General features: G+C 38.8%; 1 protein-coding gene across 1 annotated transcript in view; it reads left to right on the plus strand.

The window, feature by feature from the left end:
- The window catches only part of LAMB1 (laminin subunit beta 1), a 91,988-nt gene that overhangs the window by 17,818 nt on the left and 46,193 nt on the right, over positions 1-27,977 (plus strand). The window contains exons 8-21 of the mRNA XM_044678522.1: positions 3,990-4,110; positions 6,060-6,248; positions 7,210-7,389; positions 7,523-7,635; positions 9,185-9,264; positions 15,223-15,358; positions 17,244-17,402; positions 17,803-17,930; positions 18,111-18,234; positions 19,369-19,573; positions 20,346-20,489; positions 21,609-21,840; positions 24,837-25,000; positions 27,106-27,330. Coding sequence (XP_044534457.1) covers positions 3,990-4,110; positions 6,060-6,248; positions 7,210-7,389; positions 7,523-7,635; positions 9,185-9,264; positions 15,223-15,358; positions 17,244-17,402; positions 17,803-17,930; positions 18,111-18,234; positions 19,369-19,573; positions 20,346-20,489; positions 21,609-21,840; positions 24,837-25,000; positions 27,106-27,330 — 2,200 coding nt within the window. The remainder of the gene's footprint in view (positions 1-3,989; positions 4,111-6,059; positions 6,249-7,209; positions 7,390-7,522; positions 7,636-9,184; positions 9,265-15,222; positions 15,359-17,243; positions 17,403-17,802; positions 17,931-18,110; positions 18,235-19,368; positions 19,574-20,345; positions 20,490-21,608; positions 21,841-24,836; positions 25,001-27,105; positions 27,331-27,977) is intronic.

Below are 27,977 nucleotides of genomic sequence, written 5' to 3' on the forward strand. Positions count from 1 at the left end.
AGAGGATATTTAACTCATGTGAGAATACTGTAGAGCAGATATATTGGACTTTTCCTCCTCTTGGTTTCCTCCTTATTTTATTTCTTTTTCTCTTCTTCCCTGATATTTTAACATTGTTTTTTGAATTGGCAATTACTGAGGTTTTCTAAATGGTGGATATAAAATGTGGTGAGGAGATTCTGCAAACTTGGTGTGTTTGGAGACAGTTTTTTGTGGTTTGTTGGTGTGTTGTTTTTAAAGAGAGTTGAATGAAATATCAAACATACAACAACACTGCTCCAACTTTTGCCTTTTCTCTTTATTTCTATCATAACTGTTATTTCAGAAATGCATGTGTGATTTTTTTAAAATTCTGAGCTTAACAAGCATGCAAGAATCACAAACATTTCTATAATAAGAGTAGAACCCAAAAAAGATTGTATATGAAACTGTATCTCTATTCTATACCTCTTGCCTTTAAAAAAAAATTATAGTAAATTCAACCTCTTGATTCCAAAATTGCCTTGCTTGTCTGTGTTTCCATGTGCATTTCGAAAAATGTTTTAATAACCCTCCTTTTTATTTATCATTTTTTTCTTGGCATTACCATTGCTGCCCTCCTTCCCTCACTCCTAATTAAAAACAGGAACCCCCCCCCCCAAATCCTCATAAGCAATAACAAAGTAAAAAAAAATCCAAACAGTGGCTATTTTTAAAAATGCATATCTCTTGCGCCTCGAGACCATCACTTCTCTGTTGGGAGAGGTGGGTAATATGCTTCATCATTGGGCCTCTAAAGCTATGGTTAGTCATTGCTTTGGTCAGAATTATCAAGTTTTGCAATGTTGTCATTGTTTAAATTTGTCCTATTTTTACTCTAATTTTTTCCAAAGATTCTCTGAAATCATCTCATTTCTCATGGAAAAAGAACCGCATTTATACCACAATTTGTTTAGCTATTTCTCAATTGATAGATGTTCCCATCCCCCTAGTCTCCTGCTCACTTTTTCAAACTTTTAATTCATTTTTTGGAATCAGGAAGTTTATAAACATTCCCTCTCTAATATTACTTTCCCCTTCCCCTACCCTATCCCCAGCTGTGTACCTATTGAGTTTGATGTATTTCTACCCCAAACCTGTGTACATGACCCTCTTTTATCTGTTTCATGTAAGAGAGAATTTGATCATCTTTTATTCACTCTTCCCTATCCCTTCCTCTATATCTGAATACTCTTCACATACCCAAGTTATAAGAAATAGCAAGTTTCTAACCCTTTCTTCCTTTTTTTCCACTAGGGTATTCCTATTACTTTCCCTTCAACTTAGCAACTGAAAATGATCTGAAGAGAACCAGTTCAGATCTTTGTTTTCCTTATTTAACATTCAGTACTCTTTGAAAACATTAAAGTTCTAAGGAGACTCTTGTTTTCCCTCATCATAGCATCATTCCTTATTCATATACAGCAGATCCTTACAAGTGAGAGAATCATTTTACTTTGCTAGAATTTTCTGGATTCTCATATTTCAAAGTTCCTATTCAGCTCTGGTCCTTCTGTCAGTATATTAGAAAATCTTCTATTCCATTAAAGATCCATTTTTTTTCCTGTAGACTATACTCAGCTTTTTAGGACAAGTTATTCTTATTTGCAAGGCTACATAACTTTTGTCTTTTGAAATATTGTATTCCAAGATCTCTTGTTTTAGTGAAAACTTTCAGGTTTTGTATGTGACCTTGACTATGGTTCCTTGGTACTTGAACCTTTTCTTCTGGCTTCTTGAAGTCTTTTTTTGTTTCTTTATGTAAAAGGTCTGGATTCTGATTATGATATTCTTGGAAATTTTTCTTTTGAGAGTTCTTTTAGGAGATGATCAGTGAATTCTATTTTTCCTTTGCCCTCTGGTTCTTTTTTTTTTTAAACCCTTACCTTCCATCTTGGAATCAATACTGTGTATTGGCTCTAAGGCAGAAGAGTAGTAAGGGTAGGCAATGGGGGTCAAGTGACACACAGCTGGGAAATGTCTGAGGCCAGATTTGAACCGAGGTCCTAACTCTCAATCCACTGAGCTACCCAGCTGCCCCCTGCCCTCTGGTTCTAATAAATCTGGACAGTGTTTATGATTTCTTTGAATAATGTATCTAGGATTTTTAAATTGTGATTTTCAGAGTCAGATGATTAATTATCACTCCTTGACCTCCTTTTCAGGTTGTTTTTGTAAGAGGATACCTTCCATTTTCTTGTAAATTTTTTCCCATTATTTTACGTTTTGTTCTCAAAAGTCTTCCTGTTTCATGAAATAATTGATTTCTGTTGGTCTATTCTAGTTCTCAAGAAGTCTGTTATGGTAACATTTACTACTTTCTATTCTAAACTTTTCTTTTTCTTGTGTTTTTTTTTTCAAGGGCTTTAAAAAAATCTATTACTTCAATTCTTTAAGGTATCCATGTACTCCTGGTAGAAAATCTATTTTTTTCCTTTGAATTTATGAAGAAATTTGAGTTAATTTCTTCTTGGTTGGATATTGGGGTGTCTCTGAGCTATTAAATTTTTTTATAGGAAGCCAAAACTTTTTGTGTTTGCTCATCAATTCCTAAATTGGGGGCCTTGTTCCAGAGCCAGATAGGCCTTTGTCCCCTGCTATACTTTTAGGGGTGCATGATTAGCCCTGCTTTTTCTCTATCTCTGTCACCTGGGTTCCTACACTTCCCTCCTCCTCCTGAGGTCAAGTCCTCTTGGATCTTTGAAATTCAGAGTGCTGGATCTTCAGAGTCATTTATGGCATCTCAGGACAGAGTGCTATAGACCTCAGAACCCCTGGGTCTTCAGGTCTCTAGCATTGCCATATCTGGGCTGGTTGTACCATTTTAATCATTTTCAAGGTTCCTTCTGTCAGTGTCCCATTCTCTGGTCCTTTTTCAGGGGATTCCCTATGCTCTTGTTTAAAATCCTTTGTAAGGAAGGAAGGAAGGAAGGAAGGAAGGAAGGAAGGAAGGAAGGAAGGAAGGAAGGAAGGAAGGAAGGAAGGAAGGCTGGCTAGATGGGCATGATAGAAAAATCCAAAGGAGAGCAGCCTGGTGGGAAATAGAGATGGCCCCCTCACAAATGGAGGTTGCAAGAAGAGCTCTTCCCAGTGCTTCCCAGTCAGAGGGGGAGATGGTACTGTGAAGGATCTTACCAGATGATGTGGTTTTGGGGGGGAATGTTGGAGAACTCCAGAGAAATACATTTGGGTAGGAAATGAAGAGGCCAATGCAGACACACTTGGTATAAATGCTATCTTGTAATTGCCTCTTCCTTTTACTTCAAGCACCAACCTGGATGGAATCCAGCATGAAACTACCTCCATCTTGAATTCATAGTAACTGCTATAGGCCATGCATTTCCAGTGTGTGAGCATGCCTTATAGATTGCACTCATATCTATGTAACACATGGAGTTTTAAATGGGCCTTGCTGTGTCATGATGACAAATGATCCAGTATAAGACTTTTCTCTTCAAAATAAAATTAATTTTGGGGACTTCCCAAATGATTCATCTTTAGAAATGTTTGTGTCTCCTCACTATTTTTAAGTTTATAAATTTTTCAGGTACATAAACATGAAAATGACAAGTATGGACTTTTAATCCCAGGGTTTTAGAGATCAACATCTCCATGGCATTTGTGAGGCACAGTTAGTCCAGAAGTATGAAAACTATATCTAAAGTTCAAGGTGCCTCTTCTCCTAAATATGCATGTTTGTATTGAGGCCTGTGCACTCATATCTATTGGGTTTTCTTTTTTTTTTTTTTGCTGACTTCTTGGGGAAAAAAATAATAAAAGCCCAAATTTTGTAAGTAATACTGGCTAAAACAAAAATGATTTACTAATTCATTTTTTCCTGAGTTTGCTTTCATGTTTCAGAATAGAGAACAATTTAAGAAAGCATCTGCTGCTCTCATGAATTCTCAAAGACACTGTCCCCTGAGGGCTTCCACTCTTAACATCTTGGTTTTTCTCTCATTTTTTTCCAGGTTCATGGACACTGCATGTGCAGGCATAATACCAAAGGTTTAAACTGTGAATTGTGCATGGACTTCTACCACGATTTACCTTGGCGGCCAGCTGAAGGGCGTAATAGTAATGCTTGCAAAAGTAAGTTCCAAAAAGATGAAAGGAGAAAAAATTGGATTCTGGTGTTTGTTTTGATTTTTAATATGAACTTTCGAATAACCAAAAAAATCCCCAAAGCCAAGTCAAAAAGACCCAAATGGAACTCTGACATCATAATTTAACCAGGATGTTGTCAATATAATCAGAATTTAATTTAAAAAAGTTTTCACTAAGAAAATGTCCTCTTTATGTTCTCTCTTGACCCTTGTCAAAGATATATGCATATTTTTCTTTATACAATAATAATTATGATGATGATGATGATGATAATAGCTAACATTTATATAATACCTTCTATGTGCCAAGCAGTATATGAAGCACTTTGCAATTATTATTTCATTAGATCCTCACAACAACACTGTGAGGTAGGTGCTATTATTATCATCCTTATTCTACAGATGAGGAAACTGAGGCAAACAGAGGTTATGTCATGCAGCTAAAGACCAAATTTGAACTCAGGACTTCCTAACTCCAGGCCCATCACTCTATCCACTATACCACCTAATTGATATATAATGCTTTTCTGGCTTTGTTTGCTTTGTTATTTCATATACATCTTTTCACCTTCTTGCATGTGTCATTTTTATAATATGTTATTCTATGATGTTTATATGCTAATAGAGACAATGAGTATAAGGGCTGGAGAACTGGTCCAGAATCAGAGACTTGGATTCAAGTTCTATCTCTGAGGAATAAGGGCTCTGTGACTTTATTTAGCATCCATATGCTTGAGACCAAAGGTATCAAATAAGAATAATCCCTGCTGAACCAGATTGAAATATCATTGGGAAATGTTTAACAAAAATGTTTAAAAACCACAGTACAATATAGATAATGTTACTCTGTGGCTTTCTAAGTCAAACTGTTTCCTATATGGTTTAATGGCCCCATTTCTGGTGGAGTTTGACCCAACTGCTTTAGGCAGCTCTCCAAGGCTGAAAGCTAAAGAGACAGAGCCAGCTCGCATCGACAGAGGGAGTCTCTTCATCCAAGAGTTCCCTACATCAGTGAAATCAGAGGTCCAATCTATATCCCTTATTGAGAATGCAAGACGCTATGCTAGATACTAAAGGAGCAATGCAACTCCCGCATTGTGACTCCAAAGCCATGCCCCTCAGTGGAGAAGGCAACCCGAAACCCACATGTTCTCTTTGGGGAATTCTGCAAGGTGACTTTCTACTTTCTCTCCCACTCAGGGAAGAAAATTGAGCTTAATCTATACTATGCGTGAGAGTCCGTGGGGTATAGTAGATGGAGATATGGACCTGGGTCCAAGGGGCTCCCCTAATGCATACTGACTCACTGAACCACTTGGTGCCCTAGACAAAGACTGTAAGAAGCAGAACTCCCAATCTACCCTTTTTTTTTAACCCTCACCTTCCATCTTAGAATCAATACTGTGCATTGGTTCCAAGGCAGAAGAATGGTAAGGACTAGGAAATGGGGATTAAGTGACTTGCCCAGGGTCACATATTTAGAAAGTGTCTGAGGCCAGATTTGAACTTAGGACCTCACTTTCCAAGCCCAACTCTCAATCCACTGAGCCACATAACTGCCTTCATTCCCAATTGATTCTTGCCAATCCCTGGTGGCAGAGAAGGTGTCCTTTCTAGAGAACTCCCTTCGATCAAGCCACGAGTCCTGAACAAAACAAAGCAAATAGATATATTTTATACTTTTTAAGCTTCCCAAAATAGTTTGATTCTTATTGTGTTTGAAAGAGGAACATAACCTATCAAGAAACTCAGTTTGACCATTAATATGTTAAAAAAACTCCTGGGGTGATATTTTGGGGGGTTCTTATATCTAATCTGATATTTCAAATGTAGCCCTTCTTCATTAACAGGTAGGAAAAAGCATCTTTTCACATTTTTTTAGAACATGTCCCTTTGGAAGCTAAACCTTATCTTCTTACTGGTCTTGTTCTGCAGAATGTAACTGTAATGAGCACTCCGGCTCGTGTCACTTTGATATGGCTGTTTACTTGGCAACTGGAAACATCAGTGGAGGAGTGTGTGATGATTGCCAACATAACACAATGGGAAGGAACTGCGAACAATGCAAGCCTTTTTACTATCAGCATCCAGAGAGAGATATCCGAGACCCTAACATCTGTGAAGGTAAGTAGGAGACCATCAGTCCTCGGGGTTTATCTTTCATAGGTGTTCTTTCATTTTGGATAATCTGGGCATCAGCAGTGGATTTAACCCAGGAAAAAGCATATTTCTTTAAGGGCCTTGTACCAAGTTCCAAATATTGCTTTATTATCTTACTTCCAATGTTTGGAACCCCAGGAGGTGAAGTTCACACTTTAGGCAAGCCCTATTTTTAGTCCATTCTTGGAAGATTTGGGGAGACAATGGGATAGTATGTGTTTGTATACACACATGCACAATGTTTGTTTTTTTGTTTTATCTTTATTTTATTTTTTAATAACAAATTTACACATAAGTTTTCCAAAGTTATATGATTTATGTTATCTCCCTCTGTTCTTCCCTCACCACTCCCAGAGTTGACAAGCAGTTGTACTGGGTTACACAATGTATTGTCACATAAAACACATTTCCATATTATTCATTTTTGTAAGTGAATAATCTTATAAAACCAAAACATATATCCAGATAAACAAGTGATAAATCATATATTTTTTATCTATATTACTATTCTAACAGTTCTTTCCTTGGAGGTGGATAGCATTCTTTTCTCATAAATTCCTCAGAATTGTCCTGGATCATTGTATTGCACTTAGTAACAAAGTTTATCACATTTGATCATTCTACAGTATTGTTGTTACTGTGTACAATGTTTTCCTGGTTCTGCTTATTTCACTCTGCATCAGTACACATAGATCTTTCCAGCTTTTTCTGAAGTCATCCTGTTCATTATTCCTTATAACACAATAATATTCCATTCCTATCATATACCACAATTTGTTCAGCCAAGAACATCCCTTTAGTTTCCCTTTTTTTGCCACCACAAAAAGCATAGCCATAAATATTTTTGTACAAATAGATCCTTTCCCATTTTTGTAGTCTTTCCTATAATTAACACCATGTTATCAATGTTTTGGGTTTTTTTTAGCATGTACATGTGATCCGGCTGGTTCTCAGAATGGTGGGATATGTGATCGCTACACTGATTTCTCTGCTGGCCTCATTGCTGGCCAGTGTCGGTGTAAATTATACACAGAAGGAGAGAAGTGTGATATTTGCAAAGAAGGATTCTATGGATTAAGTGCCGATGATCCATTTGGTTGTCAGTGTAAGTACAATATGCAAAGGAAGCAGAAGTTTTAGATCTAGAATCACATTCGCTAAAAATCGTTCATGTTCTTCAGCAACTAAAGTGGTTTATTGATTTATTTGGTTTATTTGTTTTATTTTATTTTATAAAGCCTGTGCTTGCAATCCCTTGGGAACTATCCCTGGAGGGAACCCTTGTGACTCAGAGACTGGATATTGCTACTGTAAACGTCTTGTGACAGGACAACATTGTGATCAGTGTCTGGTAGGTTTCTGCTTTTTGGGGGAAAATGTAGCAAATTGTGGAGTTTGTGAATTTTGATTTTGGACATTTTTTCCACTAAGGAATATGCTGGTATTAAGAGAAATACACATAGGATCATAAAATTTAGAGCCAAAAAGGACTTTAGAAATTGTGTTTATTCACCTAATCTTACAGAAGAGGAAACTGAGGCACAGGTTTAATGAATCGGCTAAAGTATTCATAGAAATAATAACAATAATAGCTAGCATTTTATATAGAACTTTAAAGGTTGTAAAGCACTTCACAAATATCTCATTTAATCCTCACAAAAAGAATGCTTGGAAATGGGTGCTATTATTATCCCTATTTTACAGATGAGGAATTTGAGGCAGATTAAGTGCTTTGTGCCCAATGGTTGCACAGCTAGTAAGTTTCTGAAGCCAGATTTAAACCCAGGTCTTCCTAACTCCAAATCCTGTGCTGTATTGACGCCATCACCTCTATGTTTTGATAGATGCAATTATTACACCAGGAAGGAGGGCCAAAGTGGGAAAGGAAGTACAGTATATAGTGACGATAGCATTAGAATGGGAAACAGAAAACTTAGTTTCTTGACTCAGCTCTCCCCTCAGTATGTGACTTAAAGCAATTAACTTCTCTCAGACTCAGTTATGAACTCCTTTTCTGATTAAGGGGAGAAGATCTCTAAAGTCCCTTTAATCTTTATGATTCTATTTTATCCACAGACCACTAGGGTAAAACCTTTGCCTAGAATCTGAAAGATACTAAGAAACTATTAATGAATCCATTTGCTCTATTCAAGAGGCAGGGAGGTTATTTTTTCTCTCTAGACTCAAAGCTGCCCCTTTTCATTCTGGGTTTTGTTGACTGAGGTGAGACAACTCTTCTTTGTTTTTAAGCACGTCTCTTAAGAACTAAAAAGAAAATTTAGCTCGACCTTGGAGACAATTGCTTTGTCCTTGAGATAATACCCAGGGTCACAGGCAGCACTCTTCTTAACCTGAAGATTAGGAAAACAAAGTAAATACCTGCTGTTGAGTCAGGGAGGAGAATTCTCTTGCAGCCTGAATTCATGCTCCAGGTTAACCAATGGGATGATCCATACCAGTCCTTCCTCCCCTTACCATATGTCAGCCTACCATCTGACTTGTACAGAAATTAAACCAGAAGTCAATGAACATTTAAAAACTTAATCAGTCCATCAAATTCTTACCAGCTTTTCTTTCTCCGTAATAGGAAAACACAAGTACAAATGAGTGGAATTCACATCTTAATTGCTTCTTCAGATTAATTATTAGTTAATATTGGCCAGATAAACTACTTGATAGAATCACACAATTATGCATAACCTGCATGACCTCCTGGAATTCGGGGAAGGGGGTTCCCCCTTAATTTTAAAAATAAGTCATTGGTTTGTTTGGTTTTTTTTCTGGCTTCCCACTTTTAACAGTGAAAATGAACTGGTTGGACAGCCAAAGTACATCATCACTTGTCTCTTGCTGAACTATTTGTGTGATTACTTTAGACTGTGCAAACTTTTTTTCTATAGCAAGAACACTGGGGTTTAAGCAACGATTTGGATGGATGTCGACCTTGTGACTGTGATGTAGGGGGATCATTAAACAATAAGTAAGTAAATTTTATTATATTCCTGTTACCATTCACCCATGGAGAATTATTGTATCTATCTACTTTGTGGATCTTAACAATACAGGGGGGCCCGTCATCTGATAGGAAAATATTTTCAACATTTGAATCTACTAACCAACTGTTAACTCCCATTAGACTACCAGCTAACTTTGTTGGAAATCTTAAATATCCAGTTTTCTATAATTCTACTCTTTCTAAGAATTAGGAACCATCACTTATTCAAGGTGAACAAGGCTTCATTCCAGAGTATTGATATGGAACAGAAAAGGAGCCTGGAGAAAGGCATGCTTCTGCGCTTCATCCCTACTCTTGTGGTCCTCTACAGAATTGCAGAATTTTAGGATTGGAAGGGGCCTTAGAGGCCAGTTAGTCTAACCCCTACCTGGAAAACAAACACCCAAAATAGCATCCGTTCAATTAGCCTTTGCTTAAGCCCTCAGTGAGGGAAGATCCCACTAACCTACCTCCCCAAGGCAACTCATTCCATTTTCTGTAACCAAAGTTTTAAGAAGGTTTTCCCCCCATACATCAAGCCTAAATTTGCTTCCTATGTAAAGTTCTGCCTTTTGAGGAGGCCAAATACACACACACACAAATCTAACCTCTCTTCCATGTAACAGGCTTTGAAATCCTTGAAAACAGCTCTACCTCTCTACCTACCCTTACTGCCCCTGGGCATTTCCAAGTCTTCTTTGAATAGGGAAAGATTTCATGTAGAAAGTGGTGCCTGAACTGAGTCATAAAAAAAAACCTCAAGAGATTCTAAGAGTAAAAGGGAGTTTCTGTCTAGTCTGTATCTTGCTGGAATCCACAAAAGAAGCATCTGGTAAAGATAGTGTAAGTGACTGATGAGAGAAGAAACAGATGTTAATTCCCTGTTGCGCTAGAATCATCCCCCAGGAGGATTCTCTATTCATTGAGCAGGCTTGACTTATCCACAAAATCCGACTCTTCTTTGCAAGTTTGTTTTTCAGGCTCATAGTAGTCTAGTGGGAAGGGAGGAGGTGATGCAGAATGAGCTTGTTCTATTTGGCTTCTTAATTGGGTCTTACTCTATTACAGCTTGTGGAGTATTTTTGAGTACAAGATGTAGCATCTGTAAGTCCAGTGTGAACTTCTGTTCTTAGAAAACCACTGAGGGAGAAGAAGAATGGCATAATTATGTCCAAACAAAGAAGGGAGATCACAAACTTCTTGGTACACTGAAAGGAATATAGGAGTGTAAATTTTAGAACTGGAAGTAGTCTTAGAGATCATCTTGACAAGCTTTCATATTTTACATTTTTGGAAACTCAAACCCAGAATGCTGCATGCCTTTTCGAGGTCATATAAGGTAGTAAACTATCAAGCTAGGATTCAGACTTAGATAGCTTCTGACTCTCAGCAGCTAGGTGGTGCAGAGTGCCCTGTCTGGAGTCAGGAAGACTCCTCTTCCTGAGTTCAAATCTGGCCTCAAACACTTACTAGTTGTGTGACCCCAGGCAATTCCCTTAACCCTATTTGCCTCTGCTTCCTCATTTATAAAATGAGCTTTAGAAGGAAATTGCAAACCACTCTAGTATTTTTGCCAAGAAAACCCTAAGTGGGGTCATGAAGAGTCAGACACAACTGAAACAACTGAACAACAAAACAACAGCTTCTGACTCCAACGCCAGCACTCTTCCCACTACTCTCCACACTGGATGCTTTCTCTGGCTTTCTTTCCTTTGAGACTCCCAGAAACACATGTTCATTAATTTAGGAATTGATTGCCCAATATGAAATGACTGTCATATAAAAATCTTCCTTCTTAAGTTAAAGCAATATATACAAATCTTTTGGAGTCTTTTCATAACCACAAAAATGTACCAAATCATCTTATCTCACATGGTTGTTTCTCTCTTGTTTTTTCTGTCTCTCCTCTCTTCCCTTCTTTCTTTTTCTTTCTCCCCTCTCTTCAATCTTTTATCTCTAAGCCCCTTTCTTCTCATCTCCTTTTCATACCTCATTTCTGTCTCCATTCCCTATTCTAGTCTCTCCAATAAAGAGGAACACTTGGTTAACACTGGAATTTGTTAACCAAGAAAGATTGTGAAAGAAGTCTTCCTGGAAAGATCCTTGAAAGCAAAGAAGATTTTTAACTCTAATATGATTAAAATGAAATCCTACCTTTTCAGCAAGATAGAAGCCAGATTGAGTCCTTTAAGATTTTTTCCAGTTCTCTGATTCTATAATACTGACTCTTTTGGAAGGAAGAGTCTTTTCTTATCCTAAGGAGCCAAGTGTACCAATTTGGAGAGATTCTTCCAAGACACTTAAATTACATTGTTTGATTTATAGAATATCCCTGTAATATCAGACTTTTTATCCGGACTCTTTGAGAGAAAAAAGATATTGAGGAAAAGAAACCGTCAGAATGATACTTTGTATATCCCACATATAAAATGCAAGCTCTTTCAAATAGAAGCCTGGTCTGCCATTGATGTTTTGATTAGGAAATATATTTTTTAAAATATTTTAATATATTGATCTCATTGTGTTTTTAAAATTAGATTATAATGAAAGCTCACTAGTCACTTCCTAGCTGCTCTCTCTTCATTCTACCAGTCTGCCTTTCTGATAATAATAGCTCACATTATTATGTTATTTAGAGTTTATAGAGAACTTTTCCTTAAGAGAACCTTGTTTAGTAAGTAGTATGATTGTTATTATTCCCATTTTGCTGGTGATGAAGTTGAGGCTTCCAGAGGTGCCTCTACAGTCATATAACTAATAATTTGTGAGAGTCAAGGCTCAAACATGGATTATCTGACTCTTAAGTCTAGTATGCTTTCTAGTCAGAAAGCTGCTGGAATCTAGGCATAAAGTAAAACAATTATGATAATGACAATAGAAAGGAAAAGATGAATCCAAGAGAAATTTAGAAGGGACAAATGATAAAACTTGGTGATAGAGAGGTAGAGGCAGTTAGGTGCTGCATTGGATACAGTGCTAAATTTGGAATTGAGAAAACTCGAATTCAGATTCTTCCTAGTCATAAAGCCTCTCTTAGACTCAGCTTCCTCATCTGTAATATGAGGAGGTTTGACTGGCCCTTTCAGCTTTAAATCCTATTGCTTTAGTAGTATCATATCACTATTGAAAAATGGAAGCCCATTTGGGATAGGCAGAAATATATTCTGTGTTGGAGGTGACAGTAGGAAATCCAAGTGAAGATACTAGAAATATGGAATTATAGTTTACATTAAGAGACCATGGCAAGAGATGTCAATCCAAGAGTCAGCCACATAGAGATGTAGCTAAAGTCATGACACTGAGTCTGAGTTCACTCAAAAATCTGCATTAATTGACTTAAAAGTATTCTCAAAATGGGCGATGGCTTAAAACTGTTGCTCCTTAGGAGATGGGTGACTATTACGACACAGTCAATTGATTTATCCAGGGAAAATTTCTTGCTTCTATCCTTAACCAGCCATCCTTGCCCACATAATCAAACTCTCATGACTTATGCCAGTAGTAGATTATTAGAGAAAAAGCAACCTGAGGATTCTTCTCAATATTTGGTAGTTAGGTGGCATGATGGTTAGAGTGTTTGACTGAGAATCAGGAAAACCAGAGTTCAAATCCTGTCTCAAACACTCACTAGTTGTAAGACTCTGGGCAAATAACTCAACCTCTTAAGCCTCAATTTTCTTATCTATAAAATAGGCAATATAATAGTATCTACCTCCCAGGGTTGTTGTAAGAATAAAAATGAGATAATACTGTATTTTTAAAGAGTTTTGCAAACATCAAAGTACTACATAAATGGCCAGCTAATTATTATTGTTATATGTTTATTCTAGTAATTTCTTTTCCTTTTTTGTACTAGCTTATGGAGGATTTGATTTTTCTTCTTTTTAGTCTTCCTTTCCTGCCTTCCTTTCTCTCTCCCTCTCCTTTCTTCCCTTCCTCCTTCCCACCCTCCCTTCCTTTTTTTCCTCCCTCCCTTCCTTGCTTCCTCCTTCCCTCCCTCCCTTCTTTACTCCCTTCTTCTCTCTCTTCCTTTCTTTTTCCCTCCCTTCTTTCCTTTCTTCCTCCCTTTCTCTTTTCCTTTCCTTCCTTCCTTTCTCTCTCCCTCCCTCCCTCCCTCCTTCCCCTCTTTTTCTCCCTTCCTCACTCCTTCTCTTCCTCCTTTCCTTCCTTATTTCTCTTTGTTTCTGTTTTCCTTTCTCCTTTTCTTCTTCCTCTCTCTCCCTCTGCACACATCTGCTGGGAAGGGAAATAGGGTTTTGTCTTGTACTCATGATGTAATGTCTAATGCCTGAACTGTTAGAAATGTCTTTTGTGGGGATGCTGTGCCAAAAGAGGCCTAGGTTCTAATTGGAACAAGCTTCCCTCTCCTGAGACTTGGTTAAGGGATGTTAATAACTTGTATCCCTTTAGGAAAACAACCACCTACATGGTGCACAGGAATATGAGCACAGCTGGAATGTGGCAATGCTATTTTGGATAATTTTAAGGAACCACAGTTATGAACCACCCCATGAAAAAACTGCTTAGTCTAAAGCATATCTTAAGGAAAGATCTGGAGGTTTTGTTTCCACGGGTTGGCCTAAGTTTTAGGTGGCATTTCCAAATTGCACCTTTAATGGCATTTGAGAAAGAGAGATGCTGGTCACAATGGCCAATAGAATTATTCACCTAATGACCAACATCTTGATGAGCCTAGACTGAGCTGGACTGGTCTCTGGAGAGCAGACACTGTCTGTTCCCAAAGACTGTAGTCAAAGCTTGGTGGAACCTGCCAGATCTTGCCCTCCATTGGCAGAGACTTCAAAAACTCAGGGTCTTCTCAGCTCCGTGGCAAGACATCAGAGTAGAACTTTTGTTAGGGGGGAGGTGGGTAAAGAGGAAATGATCCAGTTCTACACAAAGGGGAAGGAGGTAGAGGAAACAATTCAATTTTACTATGTTCTTGGGGAATAGGAATAAACAAAAGAATATGTAAATGAGCAGGCATAGGCAGAAACTGGTGAAGTGTCACTCATCCAGAAGCCTTACAAAATCCTTAGAAAAATGGAAAGTAAATGAAAAGCTAGTATTTTCCTATCAGTGTCATGATGGATATCTCCTAATTAGAATCACAAAAACCTGAGTTTGAATCCTGCCTCAGAAAATTAGTATTCCTGTTACCCTAGGAAAGTCACTTAACCTCTCCCTGTCTCAGTTGCTTCATCTCTAAAATGGGAACAATAATCCATCTGCCTCCCGAGATAGTTGTAGCAAATGAGATAATAATCAGAAAAGCACCTAACACAGTACCTAGTATGTAAATGTTAGCTCTTATTATTATTTTTGTTTTTAACCTTTACCTTCTGTCTTAGATTCAATACCATGTATTGGTTCTAAGGCAGGAAAAGAAGCAAAGGCTAAGCAATGAGGCATAAGTGACTTGCCCAGGATCACCCAATGAGGTCTAAGGCCAAATTTGAACCCAGAACCTTCCATCTCCAGGCCTATCTCTCTATCTACTTAGCTATCTATCTGTCCCTAGTTTTTATTATTTTTAACCTTTTCTCTGCTTCCATGTTATCATCTGTAAAATGGACTTGATGGCAGCACCTACTTCATAGGATTATCGTGGGGATAACATTATGTAAAGTATTTTGCAAATCTTAAAGCACCATATAAATGCTAACTATTATTCTTCGTCATCATTATTAAGAAGAAATGTAGAACATCTTTTATTTTAAAAACCTTTACCTTCCATCTTAGAATCAATACTGTTTATTGGCTCCAAGGCAGATGAGTGGTAAGGGTAGGCAATAGTGGGTTAAGTGACTTGTCCAGGATCACACAGCTTGGAAGAGTCTTGAGGCCAGATTTGAATCCTAGACCTGTGTAGAACATCTTTTAATGAATACATTTCAGTGTCTGAACATATATAGGAAGTATAACTTCCCTCTTTTCTTTCAGTTGCTCGGCAGAATCAGGCCAGTGTCTGTGCAGGCCCCACATGATCGGTCGACAGTGCAATGAAGTGGAATCTGGTTATTACTTCACAACCCTGGATCATTACATTTATGAGGCGGAAGAAGCCCACTTTGGTCCCGTAAGTAGAAAAGTGCTCAGTGAGGGAGGGAGAAGTCGATGGAGACTCAGAGGGACCTCAGTGACCATCCAATTTAATGATTTGGGGGGATAGGAGACTCCCTTTCCCAACACGCTTTCTCAAATTGTCCTCTTAGGTGCCCAGAACACTAGGGTGTTAGGAGACTCAGAGTCACAAAGCCATAATTAAGCATCAGAGATGAGACTTGAATCCAGACTTCTTGGATTTGAGGCTTGTGCTGTCCACTACCCCATCCTACCTTTCTATAGTCTAATAGAAGCCCCCAATTAATCAAAATGCTGATACTGAGGTTTTTAAAGCTGACTGAGTCAAGTTACTCAAGTGGCAGGAATAGATTTTAACACATTTAACACACCATTTGTCCTTCACTATAATCTCCAGTGATCTTTAATATATTTCCTTAAATCAAACCCAGCTTTTTTCTATTACCCTCTTCACTTTTCTTGCAGAGCAGCTGGTAACGTAGCACCCCAGATTCTGAGACAGAGGAGTTGGCAATAAAATAGACATGTATGATTGTGCAAACCATTCATCGCATTTACTTCTTTGGGTTTCCCATAAATGTTGAAAGCAGGGGCCAAACTTTTTTTTTTATTCAGTCATTTTAGTCATGTCCAAGTTTTTATGACCCTGTTTGGGATTTTCTTGGCAAAGATACTGGAGTGGTTTGCAATTTCCTTCTCCAGCTCATCTTGTAGATGAAGAAATGGAAGCCAACAGGGTTAAGTGACTTGCCCAGGGTCACCCAACTAGTAAGTGTCTGGGGTAAGATTTGAACTCAGGAAGACTCCTTCCTGAGTCTGAGCTCAGCACTCCATCCACCGTAACACCTGACGCTGGGCTTCAAAACTTAAATTGTCACTGGATTCAATAGATGAGTGTAGCCCTGTTCCCATGTTGCCCTTTGAGATATCAAGATGCTGGTTATAAAGCAACATATAGCCTGATTCAGCCTTAGTCTAGTCTATTTGGAAGTCAGACATAGGGAGAGAGAAGAGATTGGGGCTACATTTCAATAGCAGACTTCTAGCTGAGGATACTCCCTCTACCAAGAGAGAAGCTTCTTCTCTGAAACGTATAAACTCAGAGTTGCCTAGAGCGGAGATGTCAAACATAAAGCGCCCGGGGCCACGTGTGGGACCCATGACGCCTTAAAGTGCAACCTGAGCCAGATTAAAGTGTAGTTCCTATCTAATGTAATGTATTGGTGTATTTTTTGGCTATATATTATATTTTGTTTTTTTATGAGCAAAAATTTATTTTCTCTTTTTATTTCCTGATATATTAATATGAAAGAAATATATGCATGTATAGTTTTCTGAGTTAATACGTGGCCTTCAGGGAATGTTATGCACAGTCTATTGGCTCCCATTTCTATTTGATTTTGATGCCAGTGGCCTAGATCCCTGAGAATTTAAGTGACTTTCCCAGGGTCTCTTAGCCTGCAGATGTCAAAGGGAAGAGTAGCTTATATTTTTTCCAAATGGTAACTACAGGAAGCACTAATTAGCCTCTGGAGTTTTCTTTCTGTTCTTCCTTTAATCATATTATCCTATTTGTGTTATGGGAGATGTTCCCAACCACTCTCCAAGTCCTAGAGAACCATCCTAGCTACAGATTTAAGGAGAAATTTTCTTCATTACACAGAGCCTTAGTACTGTTCAAACTTATTAAAGTTCATTAAATCTTAAATTGCTGTAAAACTTTTGGGATAGCCTGATTTTGCAAAGATTTTTTTTTATAAGAAATCAATAGGAATAAAAGATGTTTTAGTGACTTTAAATTTTTCTGCCCTCTTTGAATATTATATTTGACTCCGTTTCAGACAGAAAGTAATTTGTTGTTTTTTTCCCCAATTTTTAAGGGAGTCAGCATAGTGGAGCGACAATATATTCAGGATCGCATACCCTCTTGGACTGGAGCTGGGTTTGTCAGAGTACCCGAAGGAGCCTATTTGGAATTTTTCATCGACAATATTCCATATTCCATGGAGTATGACATCCTCATTCGCTATGAACCACAGGTAAAAGACAATTCTCAGATTGTATGTACATAAAGGGGGAATACTATTAAAGATCTTTGAATTGTCCTTACCCTTACCTTCCATTTAGAATCAACACTTTATATTGGCTCCAACGCAAAAATGTGGTATGGGCTAGGCAATGAGGAATAAGTGACTTTCCCAGGGTCACTAGGAAGTGTCTGAGACCTGATTTGAAACCAGGACCTCCCTTCTCTGATCCTGGCTCTCAGTCCCCTGAGCCACCTAGCTGCCCCCTCTTCATGGAATCATGATGTTCCATGGGAATGAATTAAACCCATAGGTGTCTAAAAATGTTTGTCTTTCTTGATTTGGCAAATGATTTGTTCAGAACCTCCTATAAATAGCATTGGGCTAACACGAGTGCTAAAAATTGCTGTAGTTACCAGATCACTGGGAAAAAGCTGTCATCACCGTACAGCGTCCTGGAAAGATTCCCACCAGTAGCCGATGTGGTAACACTGTTCCTGATGATGACAACCAGGTTGTATCACTGTCGCCAGGATCAAGGTCAGTTCTAATAGTGGTGCCATTTCTTCCCCATAGAATTATAATATGCCAGGGAGGTTCTCCACCCTTAATTCCATTGTGTGGTCCATTTGATTACTGTTTTCACTAATAATTTGAGAGCCTATATACCAAACAGTGTTTAAAACCCCTAAAACTAACATTTGTTTTGTTCTGGAATAGATACGTGGTCCTTCCACGTCCTGTGTGCTTTGAGAAGGGGGTGAATTACACAGTGCGGTTGGAGTTGCCCCAGTACACCTCCTCCGACAGTGGAGTAGAGAGCCCGTACACCCTCATTGATTCAGTAAGTGAAAGATATTTCTGGCAAACAGAAAAGAGGCAAAAACTGGGTTGTTGACCTCAGTTAGGATGGAGTCAGAAAACTGAGAGCGTCCCATGAAATTGAAATTTTTCCCTTTGTCTGCCTCAGAAAGCCATGAGACTACTCGTTCTAAAAATCTTGCCATTGCATGAAAAGAAGTGGAATGCCCACTCCTTTTTTGGCCCCACTCACCATCTTTTGTAACTTTTGGACCAAAATGCCTCTTGCTGGCTTCTGGGTCCCCCCTTCCTTCACTGTATGCTCGGAGTATTGGATATTCATTTAAATCCTATACTTCTATTAGAATGTAAGTTCCTTGAGGACCAAGGGGCTATTTTTGTATTCCCGTGGTTTCCTTTTTCATTGGTTTTCCCAAGTCTTAGCACAGTACATAGCTCATCATAATGCTTAATAAATAATTTTACTAATAATCAGTAACATTTATATAGCACTGTAGGCCAGGCACTGGGTTAAGCTCTTTACAATTATTTTTTCATTTGATCCTCGCAACAGCTCTGGGAGGCAGATGCTATCATGATCATTTTTCAAATGAGGAACTTGAGATAAAGGCTCAGTGACTTACCCAGGGCTACACAGCTAAGAAAGTGTCTGAGGCTGAATTTTAATTCGGGTCTTCCTGACTCTAGGCTTTGCGTTCTATACACCTAGCTTTCAGTCAGTCTAATGCCCTAAGTATATTATAGATAATATACAATATGCATATTATAATTAATATTTACAAATATATGAGGAATGTTTCATAAATCTCTTGAGACGTAGCATCAACTTGGATTTCTGTAATGTGCCTTCAATAAAACTTTGTTTTGCAATGGTCTAGTGCAATTATTTAATATTATCTATTACCGTTATCAATGTTAGACTCATACTGTATCTCCTTAAACTTGCTATCTCTCCTGGTACCTAGCACAGTACTTGGCACACACAGTACAGGCTTAATAAACATTTGTAGTTGGTAAAAAAAGATATTTGCAATGAAACAGAATGAAGGAACCAAGATTTCTGGTTTTCTCTACTGGAAAAGCAAATTCTTGAAAACCAGTAGTAGTACACTAAGATAAGAAAGCACCTCAAGCATTATTTTTTTTTTCCTCACAGCTGGTTCTTATGCCTTATTGTAAGTCCCTGGATATATTCACTGTTGGAGGCTCAGGAGACGGTGTGATTACGAACAGTGCCTGGGAGACCTTTCAGAGATACCGGTGTTTGGAAAATAGCAGAAGTGTTGTGAAAACGCCCATGACAGACGTGTGCAGGAACATTATCTTCAGTATTTCTGCCTTGCTTCACCAGTCCGGATTGGGTAGGTGCTGGCCACTTCATTTGCTGAGCTAGCGAACACATTGCTATAAGCTGAAAGAAAGTAGCTGCTGACAATGCTGCTGTTGGAAAGTACACTCAGCACAGTGAGGTCCCTACCAGGGAGATCACAGATTTCAGCCCGGCCGGCTTAGCACTGTATCTGTCACTTATATAAGCACAAGTCACATCAAATGCAAAGGTGGTGGATTCTCAAGACACCAGGATTTTTTTACATGGTTTTTTCCCCCCCTTTCTCCTTATTCTTCATGTTTTTCAATGGTTTAGGACCATTGAAGGACTTTTCCAAAGTGAGTTTTAATGGTGAAGTCCCAAAGACTTAACTTAGAACTTTTGGGAATAAGTGTTTCGGCGAAAGAATTCCAAAGGGTTGGAACCTTTTTTCTTTTTTTTAATACAAGGTCAAAGTTAAGCCTGGCAGACCTTTGATCGGTTATCTAGGGCTAGCCTGTGATATGTGGGCTTTCAGCAGGAAGAGGAAGACAAGGAAGAAGTAACCAGGGACCTAGGAATGTTGCCCTTATGAGGATGTTCCTAGAATGCCTTGTAGAAGTCCTTCAGCCCTGTTTTTCCATCTTCTTCATCAGTGAAGAGGTGATATCCTCAAATGCAGCTTTCTAACACCACCAAAAGGGAAAAAAAATCAGGGCAATCTGATGCAGGGGAATGGAATAGAAGAAATTTGTAATACAGCATGCTGATTTCTTTTAGGAGCAATTCATTTGTTTAATAAATTCTTTCTCTCTGCTTTTCAGCTTGTGAGTGTGATCCTCAGGGCTCCTTAAGTTCTGTCTGTGACCCTAACGGAGGCCAGTGCCAGTGCCGCCCTAACGTTGTTGGAAGAACATGTGACAGATGTGCCCCTGGCACTTTTGGATTTGGCCCCAGTGGATGCAAACGTAAGTTACTTGGGAAAGATTTAAATGTCTTTTTCTTTTATTCAGTAAGATTAATTGATTCATGCCAGATGTTATTTTCCAAAAAAAGATGCTTTTCACCCCCCCAAACAGGCCATTTATTTTTGTTTCCATGCAAAGCCCTGTTAAATTATGTATGCCAGCTTTTGGTAGAATCATAAACTACTAGCATTGGGAAGGACCACTGAGTCTAAACCCTGCCCAGCTCATGAATCTTCTCTAAAAAGATGCCCAGAAAGGATCGTTCAGGTTCCACTTAAAATCCTCCAGAGCCAGGTAACTTCCCAACCCACAAGATGGCTTAGTCCATTTCTAGACAGCTCTAATTGTTAGACATTTTTCTTTATGTAAAACCTACATCTGCCTGACTGTCATTTCCAGCCATGGGTCTTAGTTTTGCCTCTGCATTTAGTAGAACAAATCTGATGATTCTGCTTTATGACCATCTTTAAAATATTTTAAAATTGCTGTCCTATTTAGCCCTCTCCACTTCCCCCAAAGTTTTCTCTTTTCCTGGGTAAATATCCCCCTGATTACTTTGAGGCAGCTGGGTGGTACAGTGGATAGCATCCTAGGGGTTCAAATCCAGCCTCAAACACTAACTGTGTGACCATGGACAAGTCACTTAACCCTGTGTGCCTCAGTTTCCTCAACTGCAAAATTGGGATAATAAGAGCACTTGCCTTCCAGGGTTGTTGTGAGGATCAAATAAGGTGATATTTGTAAAAGCATTCATCACAGTGCCTAGTACATAGTAGTTATTCCTTTCCCTTCTTTTAATGCCTCTTTAAAAAAAAAAAAAAAAAAAAACAAGCCCTTCCCTTCTGTCTTAGAATCAGTGCTAAGTATGAGTTCCAAGACAGAATTAGCAAGGGCTAGACAACTGGAGTTAAGTGACATGCCCAGGGTCACCCAGCTAATAAGTGTCTGAAGTCATATCTGAACTCAGGACCTCCCACCTCTAGGCCTGCTGCTGTGCCACCTCAGTGCCTCCTTTAAAGCATCCTAGTATGGCATGTTAGGGACAATGGTGATGGTAGCTTTTCTGTCTACTTAAAGTAATTCTTTCTAAGATTTTTTTTTACTTTTTTATTTTCTCAGCTTGTGACTGCCACGTGCAAGGTTCCGTCAATGCCTTCTGTGACCCAGTTACTGGCCAGTGTCACTGTTTCCAAGGGATCTATACCCGGCAGTGTGACCGATGCCTCCCTGGCTACTGGGGCTTCCCCAGCTGCCAGCCTTGTCAATGCAATGGACATGCAGATGACTGTGATCCCATTTCAGGGGAATGTTTCGGCTGCCAGGACTATACTTCAGGTCATAACTGTGAAAGGTATGGGAGACCTTCCTGTTGAACCAGTAAATGTTACTGATATACAGACTAACTGCAGCTTTCTGTGAGCAGTGCCTCCTTGTAGAGCATAGAATTCGTTTTCTGTTTTCTGTTTTATAGATTTCTGTTCTTTGTGTTCTCTAATGCTCCTTGGAAGAAATAATCCTTATGAAAAATAGCATTTCTAAGACTTGGGGCCCAAGAAAAGATAATAATAGTGATAGCTATGATTAGCAGTTATAGAAGGCTTTAAGGTTTGCAAAATGCTTTACAAATATCTCATGTTAACTTTGCAACAGGTCTAGGAGGTACGTGCTCTTATCATCCCCATTTTACAGATGAGGAAACTGAGGCATAGGTGAAATGACTTGCCCAAGGTCAGATCAGCTAATAAGTAACTAAAGCAGGTCTCCTGAGTCCAGATGGAATCCGCTATACCCAGCAAAAGCAGCTTTAAGGGTTAAGAATGACCACCACCCCCCCTGCCCTTTTTTTGGTGGTTCGTAAAAGAAGATAGATACCTCCATATGATTCAGCACCACTGTGGAGTATGAGGAGGAAGAAAGCCTAAAGCATATGCCTTTTGGTCTGCGGTGTCAACTTTACTTAGAAAAGACATTACAGATATTTGGCAGGACTACACCTAGTAAAGATTATGGTAGAAAGAAGGAAGAGTTGGGACAGCTAAGTGACACAGTGGATAATACCCGGGTTCAAATCTGACCTCAGATACTTCTTAGCTCTGTCGCCCTGATCAAATCACTCATCCCCGTTTGCCTAGCCCTTGCCCTTCTGTCTTAAAGTTGTTACTAAGACAGAAAGGAGTTTGGGGTAGGAAAGAAAGAGGTAAGAGCTCCCTGTGACCATGACATCCAGAGACTATTTTATAGGGAACCTAAGGCTCGTAGAATCTAATATGACTAATAATAGGAGTAGTATGGTGTCCTGGAATAAAGAGCCAGCCCTCACTGGCTAGCGTCACTGCTTACCTGGCTCTTGCCCTTCTATCTTGGAACTGATGCTTAGTATCGATTTTCTAAGACAGAAGGTAAGTGTTTAAAGAGAAAAGAAAAGACGAGACTAAGTTACCAAGCAGGGACCAATATCCCTTCAAGGAAAGAGTTTCCTCCTTGTGAGTTCCTAGAGAGCAGTGCAATCTACCAATCCTAAAAAGTGAGCAATACAAGGAAAAGGATCTTATTGTTTCATGCTTCAGATTATAGTGTCACAGTTGACATCTGGCCTTGGCCCCGAGCTAGAAAAGAATTGTTTTGTCTTGTGCTTCATCATCACATTGTAGCGGATACTTATTTGGATGTAGCCCTGCAGTCGAGGTTTAGAGACACAAGTCCTGGTTCTGCATTTACAGGCTATTTGATCTTGGACAAGTCACTTACATCATCTTCGTCTTAGTTCCTTATCTCTAAAATGGGAACAGTAATCCTTCCTATACGTCCTAGGGCTGATGGGAGGATCAAATGAAATGATTTATGCTAAGAAACTTCCTTGGGTTATTGAAGTTAGGGGAGCTCTATACCTGTGATTTTGTTAGTATAAAGAACTTCTGGGAAAGAAACTACTAATTCAGGTCAGCAGCTACTTACCTGGGGAACTGAAAGGTTTAGTGATTCACCTAGACTTGCACAGTCAGTATGTATCAGAGACAAAACTTGAACCCAGGTCTAATGTCTCAGAGGTCAGGTACACCAAACCATGTTGTCTCTGTTAACAAAATAGTAGATAGAACAATAGGCTTGGAGTCAGGAAGATGCCAGTTTAAACTAAGCCTCAGACGCTTTATTAACTGTGTGATCCTGAAGACATCACTGACCCTTTGCCTCAGTTTCCTAAACTGAAAAATGGTGATAATAATAGCACCTACCTCCCATAGTAAATAAAATGAGATCATTGTAAAAGTGCTGTATAAATGCTAGCTGTTGTTACATCATTGTTTTCATTGTCATTCTTATTCCCTCAAAAAAATATGTACAAAACATAGCAAAGGGCCACGTACACTTATAGCTAATTATTTCTCCATGTCCATAGAGGACCGGATAAGGAAGACTAATGGTCTTGATGATTTCCTACATGTGTTTCTTTCATTGTTCCTCTTTTATTGGAAACTGAAGAAAAGCAGAGCATGAGGGTGGTTATGGGAAAGGAGAGTCATGGGATATAGAGAAAGGAAAAATAGCAGTGACTTCCAATTCTAGTTCAGAGCCATTCACATTATGAGCAACATATAAAAGGATATCCTGTGTGAATATTTGAGATATTACTATTCATGTTTGCCATTTTGCGTTTAAATAATGGAAGGTTTTATTTTGCCTAGGGGAGAATGGGAGTGGGTGTGAGAGGAGAAATCTTAGCCTAGGCCTGGATAAAATATAATTTTAATAAATATTTGGAATTCTGAGATGTGGTTTGAGCCAGTTTCTCATTATTTTCTTCTCTGTCCCCAAAAGTTAATCAGAGTTCAAATCCTATGAACTTGACAGAGAAGCTCAGATATCAGATTTCCCTGTGGGGAGGCAGGAAATCTGCCTTGTGTTACTGCCAGACTCTATTTGAATGGATTTCACCTAGGAAATCTTAGGAAACCCTTCTTTAAAAATAGTTTTGAAGGATAACTATAAAATTGCAGCATCTATACAGATTTTCCTACTGTATAACCCTGAGTGCCAAGGAAAATACCCCTTACAATGTTACAATTCATGATCTTTTGGAACAGCACTACATTTTATAGAATGTTTTTATTCTTTAAACCCCCTCCTGTCCTCTTTTCTTTCTGCTCTCTCTTCTTTGTGTAGTTGGGGTAGACTATGTCGCTCTTTCAGAAAAAGTTACAGAATAAGAACTGTAGAGAGTTTTGGCTTGTCTTTAATTAGGTGTGTTAACTCTGAGGATATTGGATTAGATAACCTTCAAAGTCACTTCTACCTCTCAATTTCTGTAATTCTGTGTTGATGTTTCTGATTGGTTCCTGCTTGATTTAGGTGTTTGCCTGGCTATTATGGAGATCCTATCATTGGCTCGGGAGATCACTGTCGACCTTGCCCATGCCCAGATGGTCCAGAAAGCGGAAGACAGTTTGCCAATACCTGTTATCAAGATCCTGTTACTTTGCAGCTTGTGTGTGTCTGCAATCCTGGTTACCTAGGTAAATAGTGGGCATGTATTTTTTAGTCCAGAGAAGACAGAGTTAGCAAAGTGTTTGAGTGATGAGTTATGTGTGAAATACCCCCTCCAAAGCCATTTTCATGGAAATCTAGATATTTTCATAGCCAATAATTAAAACTTGTGGGCATCTAAAGTTGTAACAGTACCTTTGACCGTTTTTACACGTGGAAATGCATCCAGTTCTTAATTATACATAGTAATGATGGGTGACAGAAATCAGAAGTGGCAAGAAGATTATGTATAGTCCCCAAATCCATTGAATATTTTGCCATGGTTACTAAACAACAGGAAGATGAATTGATTTTAGTTTCGCCTCTTTTTCTTCCTTCAATCCAACCTCTGATGAAGTTAATAAACAATGAAATAGTCCCAAGTATACAGCAGGAGCAAAAAGGAGGAAAAGGAAAAGACTAGGACCATCACACTTAAATTTAGCCACACATATATTGTATTTTCTCATTGTTTTAGGGCCTTTGTTTATGTGCCTTGATGGAAAGGGCACTACTTCTGGAGTCAGGAGGCTCAAATTCAAATGTCAGTTAGGATACTGACTGCCTCTGTGAATTTACCATTCTGGGCCTCAATTTCCTCATCTCCAAAGTAGGAGGTTTGAACTATATGGTCTCTTTCCAGCTCTCTATGTGATTCTGTGATCCTTACCCAATTTATCTACCTAGCTTGGAGTAATAGCTGTGCTTAGCTCTCTCGCTCTGAAGATGAATCCTCCACTCCTTTTCTCCCCATTTTTAATTCTTAGGACTTTTTTCACCCAGCACTTTTTGTATTCACACAGCTCTTGGCAAATATTCATAGGAGTAGCCTTAAGGTACCTGTGGGGAACCATTCAGCATCAATGTCACTATTGTCCTCATTAGAAAACCTAGAGCTTTTGAACAGAAAGTAGTTTTCCTAGTTATTTGGCAAGACCTTAGATTAGATTATAACACCTGATTCAACATCATCCTAACCTTCACCTAACCCCCTGTTCCATAACTGTCTGAATAAAAGCAACATTCCAGTGTAGACAACACTTCAACATAGTAGTGTTATACCACTGTAAGGATAGGCCATGTTTTTTTTTTCTTCCCTTCTTGATAAAAGTATCATTTGATTCAATTTGGATGTCTTTTCATCTCAAAATATGATCCATCCAGGTATAGTAAACATTTGATTGCATAAAAATATTAATTGAATAAATGATTCAACAGTTATTTATTGTGAGGACATAAAAATGATGGCATTTTCCTTGCCTTCAAAGCTCTTTCCAAGTTCCAAGATCCTTTCTCTATCCAACTTCAATCCTTCCAACAGCCCAAGTAGGTAATGAAGTATTAGGCAGTTAGATCAGGCAGCAGATAGATGCTAGGTCTGGAATCAGGAAGTTTTGAGTTCAGATGCAGCCTTAGGCTCCTAGTAGCTGTTATCTTGGGCAAGTCACTTAGTCCATACATGTAAAATTGGGTAATACCTCCAGAGTGCTTGTGATGAGGATAAAGTGAGATAATATTTATAAAGTGCTTTGCAAACCTTAAAGAACTACGGAAATGCTAGCTATTCTTATTATCTCCATTTTTTAGAGGAAGAAACAGAGGCTCTGAGAGTTACCCAAAGTAACAGATCTCAAGGGTTAGAACTGGAACTCAAACCTAGTTCTTCTGACTCAAAAATCTTTCCATAATACACACATCTGTACTCAATGCTTCCTAATCTGAGGTCTAGCCCTCTTTTCTGCGACACCATTTAATCGTCTAATACTTCATTATATACAGTAGAACAGAATGTTCACAGTGACAAAATGGAAGCCCCTCAAAGTATGGAAGTACACTTTGCAACCTTTGTTAACATCTTATTATCAGCATTATTTAAGCCCTTACCTTCCATCTTAGAATCAATACTAAGCATTTGTTCCAAGGCAGAAACGTGGTAAGGACTAGGCAATTGGGGTTAAATGACTGATCCAGGGTCACACAGCTAGGCGTGTACTGAGCCACCTGACTGGCTCTTAACATCTTATTATTAAATGATCCTGGCCCTTGAACATTTTAGGGATCCAGCTGAAATGCCCTTGATTATTTTCACCAACAGGAGCCAGATGCGATGAATGTGCCTCAGGCTACTACGGAAACCCCGAGGATGTTGGTGGGGTGTGCCAGCAATGCCAGTGCCATAACAACATTGACACAACTGACCCAGAAGCCTGTGACAAAGGGACTGGGAGGTGCCTCAAGTGTCTGTATCACACTGAGGGTGAAAACTGCCAGCTTTGCAAATTTGGGTATTATGGAGATGCGCTGCAGCAGGATTGTAGAAGTAAGACGTCAGTGTACCATGTTAATCTCTGCTTTTATTAGAACAGCACCAATATGACCTCAGGGTTTGGGGCTGTCTAGGAATGTTTTCATTCAAGGAATGCATGCACAAGTGTGAAATGTCTTTTAAATGGGAAGAATCCTGCAGTTCATATTTTGCTACTTTTTCACCCTGATTTTCTAGCCTACCTCAGAGACTCAGGAATCAGCTCATTGGCTGAGCTAGATAACTTAAGAGCGAGCATCACCTATCTAGCTATCTAAGATGGTGACCCTCGATTCCTTCGATGATTTAATTTTATGTTACACCTATGAGATAATAGTCACTGATGAAAGTTTGGAGACTATACATGTATGAGCAATCATGAACTGGCCATGAACAAGAATAAGAGAGAACTGAGAGATAATTTGAATGGTCTGTTTGATGATTTGAGATCAAGGCTTCGAGGCTTCCCATCCTATTGGGTGGACTCTCTTACTTGCTTTATGCAAAATGGTACTCACTATGAATTAGGGAATGAAAAAGCATTTAAGTGCTTCTTCTGTGCCATTAAGTGTCAAATGTATAGTAACACATAGATGGGAGCTGCCCAAGATGGGCAGAAAAGAATGGGTTACAAACTTTTGAAGGAAAGAGTCCTATCAATG

This window comes from Gracilinanus agilis, chromosome 5 (assembly GCF_016433145.1).
Source record: "Gracilinanus agilis isolate LMUSP501 chromosome 5, AgileGrace, whole genome shotgun sequence".
In the NCBI taxonomy this organism is placed as follows: Eukaryota; Metazoa; Chordata; class Mammalia; order Didelphimorphia; family Didelphidae; genus Gracilinanus; species Gracilinanus agilis.